The 6,110-nt window shown below is 37.9% G+C and overlaps 1 protein-coding gene across 1 annotated transcript in view; it reads left to right on the top strand.

Moving 5' to 3' along the window:
• Window positions 1-2,602: 2,602 nt before the first annotated feature.
• LOC139151248 (ubiquitin carboxyl-terminal hydrolase 7-like) overlaps window positions 2,603-6,110 on the top strand; it is a 45,382-nt gene continuing 41,874 nt past the window's right edge. Inside the window, exons 1-2 of the mRNA XM_070723902.1 lie at window positions 2,603-2,959; window positions 3,245-3,355. Coding sequence (XP_070580003.1) covers window positions 2,896-2,959; window positions 3,245-3,355 — 175 coding nt within the window. The 5' untranslated portion in view covers window positions 2,603-2,895. The remainder of the gene's footprint in view (window positions 2,960-3,244; window positions 3,356-6,110) is intronic.

Genomic DNA, 6,110 nt, shown 5'->3' with positions numbered 1-6,110 from the left:
GTTTGATGCACTTCTTTCTATCTATTAAATGCAGACCTAGACTCCCCCGTCGCTTGGCTTTTATCGGCACCAGTTACTTGCTGTGGGCTGTCGCCTTCACCCAACAATCTACGCTATAGCCTACCGCTAACGTGACAGTCTGCTGGAATTTATTCCTTGAATTTACTCTGATTTGATATTATACGCCAACAGACTTGGAGCACGTCTAGCGCCGACCTGGCTTTGAACAAGCCTTTTTCTGACTTGTAAACTTGTTTGAAGTTGTTTAAACGATATGCGCTGTGAATTATAGACGGAGTCTATATTGATTCCACAGACGTCTATGATGTCGATGTCTACTCAATACATAGGGACTGGTCAGTTTCTTCTGCCGGGGGGGGGGGCGCGGTTAGTTTTTGCCGACGTCAAAAAGTGTCTGACCCCCATTCCAAATTTTGAAAACAGGGTGACCCCCTATTCCAAATTTCGAAAACAAATTGACCCCCCGCGCGACAACGGTAAAACAAAAAGATTACATATATTTATATTTTAAACAGTCGTTCTGTGTTTTAATGAAATTGTTGACATGTCAGTTGTTAGATAGGAATTTCAAAGTGTCAATCTTAAAGTTTGAATACAGTACATTTTTTGAGCTGTGAATGTACTTCACACTTTCTATGCTTAACCAGATGTCCTGAACTGTTGTACAGAAATGGATGTCAATCATTAATATCAAAGAGGAAAAAGCAGTAAATCAGAAACTTTGATGAGTGTTAAGACTTGTCAGCCATCCAATTAAATCTCCTGAGAACCCATAGAGGGTTAGTTTAGCCAAATCTGATGTGTGCAGTGTCTGAGATGACCTTTTCTTGTAACATTGAAACTCTAAAAGCACAGCTAATAATGACGAAACCTGCCTTTTTTTAACTGTTATTTTGGTCATGAAAAAGCTTCTTTCTACAGAAAACCTGAGACACAAAGGAAAATAGTTGCATCAATGAGAAGGAAAGATGTCTTGTCATTTTTCTCAAAAATAAGTCACTGTATTAAATATATATTGTGAAATATTTGTGCATGTTGCTTTCTCATACTGAATTCTCATAGAGAGAACAGAAAAGTATCAGGAATTTGTCATGCTTTTCATATGAAATACAGATTTTATAACGTTACACTTTCACTTAGCAAACATCAAGGTATCTCTGGCATATATCTCTGATTTATTAAAGTGTGGTGCCCGAAGGGCGCGCCGAAAAATATGAAACATCCTGATATCTCTGATATATATGTCTTGTATATTAAAGTCATGCACCAGAAGGGCGTGCTGAAAAATGTCTGATATATTAAAGTAATGTGCTCGAAGAGCACGCTGAAAAATATTGAACATACAGATATTTCTGATATATGTATGCCTAATATGTTAAAGTCGGGCGTGCTGAAAAATATGTCTGATTATTAAATCAGAATATTAATCAGATTATTAATGCAACTGAATGATGAAATGTGTGGCTGACACGATGCGTTTTAGGCAATGATGAGCCTGTGCTAAAATTCAAAAACACACTGACCCCACCCATTGGGCATTTCATGGTGACCCCCCTATCACCAAAGTCAAAAACAGGGTGACCACCCGCCCCCCATGAATCCACCGGCCCCCAGGCCGAAGAAACTGACCAGTCCCATATGAGATTTCACCATGTGAAGTTCAAAATCGAATATGTTATCACCCTTGGTCTTTACAAGGACGAGGGTTGTGAGTGACTGTTGATAATAAGTTATCGCGATGCCGGAATTTTGTTAAGCTTACCCCATACCATCCGTAACTCAACTTGAACTTCATTTTCAGTGGACGCTAAGATGTTCAATCTGCTTGCCCCGTTTTAAGGTACATGGCTTATGTTCGTTTTTTTCAAAACTTAATATTTCCGAAAGACGTCGAAAACTTGCGTAGGATTCTGTCTTGGATAGATACGCCTATTATAACGCTATTGTACATTCCCGGATCAAACTATGAAAAGTTATAGACACATTTCAAAAACATGAAAAAGTTTAGGCCCCCTTGTATCTGTTTCGTGTATTCTCCAGTTTCACAGCCATTTCTGCAAACGTAAACAGTTGTAATGCCCAAAATAAACAAAGCAAATATCGAATAATTTCATGAGATTACCATAAGTAGGCCTGATGACTATATACAGTGTTGGGATCTTTTGCTAATTCACGCAATGAACAAGTAGTTATGGTGTGAGACACAAGACTTCGAAAAAAGAAATCACTTTGTTTTATCGTTGTGATCACAGTTTCTGTTCTAATGTTATGTGGCGGCTTTCATCTGCATACAAACGAAATCTTACTAATTTTCCACCATCCGTCCATGATGTAATAACATATCAGTATTGTGATATTTTGATTTGGAAAGGTTAAGATAGTAATTTTACTGAAACAATAGGATAAAACAAAACAATTTTACTGACACAAGACAAAAACAAAACAAAGCAGAACAAAATAAAACAAAACACAGCATGATCACCTCACAAAACTGACGTGATTATCATACTGGTAGGACCGCACTGCAGCCGCGCTACCTTGACCAGTTACCTTGAGCGCCCTCTAGGTACCTTTATCCCACAATGCATTGCGACATTTCAGCTGACCGCCATCTTGTTTATTATTGTCTGTGTTATCACGTTTCGTAGAAGTTGGTACAAAAATTTCATTTAATTGTAATTTACAATAATATTTAAGTATAATTTTAAGATTAATTGTGATCCCCTGTTATCGGGGGCTAATATTGCAGAAATTGGGCGGATCGCGAGTAAGCACGTTAAAGTTAGTCAAGTGTCTCAGGATTCCCCTCGTCTCCGTCAGTTTGAGGGGACTAAGGAAGACGACACTGAGACCGGTAAAAAATCACACAAAACCATGAACCATTGCGAAAAGGAAGACCAAAAATTGTCGGACTCGGAGGAGATGGACACGAGAGACGGTGAGAGAGCATTATTTGAAGACTCTGCAAACTCATTGCGGCCGATGTCCACTATCTTTTTGTTCAAATTGCGCGAGACCTATGTCAGCAGTTTGCTGCAGAACAGCATGACAATGCGTTCACGCAGTGTTTGTGATATGTTTTCACATTGTTCGTTGCACTTCTTACGGCCATTCTGTAATCGATTTCTACACCCACTAACGCCAGCCGGCATAATTCCTACTTGCATAAGAGCTGCAATGTTTCCTTGAATCTTTATGATGTCGCCTTTTGAATATTTTACAGGTGAGAATGGCGGTGTACATAAAAACGATGATGTGAAGAGTGCAGATAGAGATAAGAAAACTGTAAATGGAGACTTGAACGCAGAGGAGGAAGATGAACCCATGGAAGAAGGTATAAAAAGGCTATTCTAAACATAAACTTTTCTTTCTGTACGTTTGTTCCCGATCATAGAATGGTCGAATTTCTTATCGTCATCGCAAGCTCTATTCAAAATCTTCAGACAGTGCATTTCATAGGAAAGAGCGAAAAAAGCGTTTTTGGAATGTCCAATTTCGTCAAGAAAACTCGCAGACAAGATGATTCTTCAATAAAGTTTCCCATCTTCACTTTGGAAATACTCCTATTGTGACGTGCAGACCAAATCCCTCAAATCTTGTATGAAGCAGAGACACATGGCCTTTGAACCGTGACCTTGGGTCACCCCCACAAGAGGTTCCCAGGAACATTTGGCTGGTTTCCAAGCCATTTGCAAACCATAGTGTCATACATTGCCTGTTATTTACTGTGTGAAGTTCGCATTCACTGTAGACTTTGTTGCACCAAACTGGGTTTCCTCATCTTGGGTTACAATCAGGTTGCCCTCTGATAAATGTGACATTTAGGGCTGTTTGGCCATTTTGGATATTTCCAGAAATTTGTTCATGTCAACCTTCTGTAAAAGGACTACTATCTTTGGTCACAGCCATTTGTTCATCAAAGCACGTCAAATTTGCTCAGAGAGCACTCTCAGATGTGAGCACACTTGGACATAGGATCATTTATATTTTCATGAAAGTTTCACACTGTCAAAAACTTATTGCATGATCAGTTATTTATTTTCTTCAATCTGATACTTTTGTACAAGACTCTTATCCTAGTGTTGAAATTCAAAGAAATATGAGCGTCAAACAAGCAATTTTTGCCTGCTAATTTCTGTTAAACGATAGATATGGAAATGGAGAATGGGGATGATGTTTTTCAATTTATTAAAGATGGAAACAAGCATGAGAAAGGCAAGAACATTTATAAAGTCTTGCTTAGTGTGTCCTCACAATCTGTAGGTCACACAATTAGTGCACGGGAGTTCCCTTTTTCAGAAATGTTATGTTATTGTGTGGTGTAGGTTGACACAGAGACGTTACAGAAATTCTCGAAATGAACTCACAATGTCTAGAATGCTGATGTTATCTAATACATTGCGTGGGATATGGCATGGCATGCTGTTGTCATGTCAGATACTGACATGACATGGCTTTTATCATATTCTACTCCATAATACATGTCAGAAAGTTAAATTATATATTAAAGGGGGTAGCAGCATCTTGAAACCTACTCCTAAAGGGCTTTCAAACTCGTACATGTAATTCTAGTTATACAAAAGCCTTTTCCCTCACTTTTGTCCATGGTTTTCTTATTCATTTTGGAGCATATTGGCTGAACATCAAACTGTGATGTCACACGGGCGAGTACCAGCCTTAATTCTTTCACTACAATGCTTCGGCCAATCCAGTTGTTTTCAGTGGTGAATTGGGACCTTGACAGACAGAAATGGAAGTGAAATTGTTCATCCTGTATCAATAACAGATAAATACACCAGTGGCTCTGGGGAAGTCATAGTAAAGGCATAGAGAGGGCTTTTCATGAAAAGCGATGTCTGGTTATGCTGAATAAAAATATCTGTTTGAACTGTAAAAAGGAGCTGCAAAAAAGTCAGTAGTCAGCTCATGTTTGGCACATACAACGAATGTAGAAGCAAAGAAAACTCGTCTTCTCCATACAGATGAGTATTTGCACCTTCAGATTTTCTATTTCATAGATGTGTAAACTTATGTTCTTTGCAGATTTCACCCGTGGTTGACTGAATACCCAAATATTGTGTGTTTGTGTGTGTTGTTTAACATGTTATGTCATGATACCAGATATGAATATGATATTTCAAATCAGATGGTATGTGTATTCAATAATACTTGTCCGATGATATGGATGGCTCAGGAATGGTGTCTCAGTTGTCATAAAAATGTTAGTTTATCATGTTCTGATCGATATTTTAAATTTTTCCACTTCCTCATCCTAAACTTCTCCATGATCTCTGAAAACAGGCTACAGCTATGTGTTATTATAGAGTATTTCATTGATACAGCCTCTTTATGCCTTACTATTTGAATAACATACTGATTTCCTTTTCCAGTGCTGAATTTTTTCTCTATCAGTATCACTGACTGAAACTCAAAATAAACAAGGGTACCATCATTATAGCCAGAATGTTTCAGGTGTGAAACACAAGAAAGGTGCAGATCTTGGACTGTTCTTTTGATGGCAATGTTTACACTCTCCATAGACTTATAAAAGCCGGTCAGTTGGCAAATGAAGTGCATGTTATGAGTTGTATTTCTCTAATTTAGCACGATTGAAGAAAATTTGAACCAGTGTTTTAGGTCAAACACAGAGGACTCCTACAACAAAGGACAGGTGGGATAATTACAGTCATGATTCTGGACAAACCGGTTACCTATGACAGTAACGTGTGAAATACTTTGCCGGCCATTCATCCCTAATACAAATAGGAAGAACAATTATGAAGTACATGACATGATCAATGATAAATTTGTGGAATAAAAAATAGAGGTTGAAAATCAATAATAAAAGGAGTTTTGGAATCACAAGATGTTAATCTTCTGAAATGTACTTTCGTCATGCAAAGAAATTCCAGCATGTTGCGTCCTTACAAATAAATCATGTTGCCATGGCAATATTATGTTTGTTTATTTTTGATAATAAGGCACTAATGAATCGATTAAAACAACTAAATACACTATTCACATTTGTTTAATTGAAGCCCACACCTTTCCCTACTTTCCCTAAATTGCCTTGGTCTGATCAAATACTT

This window comes from Ptychodera flava, chromosome 15, assembly GCF_041260155.1.
Source record: "Ptychodera flava strain L36383 chromosome 15, AS_Pfla_20210202, whole genome shotgun sequence".
Lineage (NCBI taxonomy): Eukaryota > Metazoa > Hemichordata > Enteropneusta > Ptychoderidae > Ptychodera > Ptychodera flava.
This window is presented reverse-complemented; position numbering and strand designations above follow the sequence as displayed.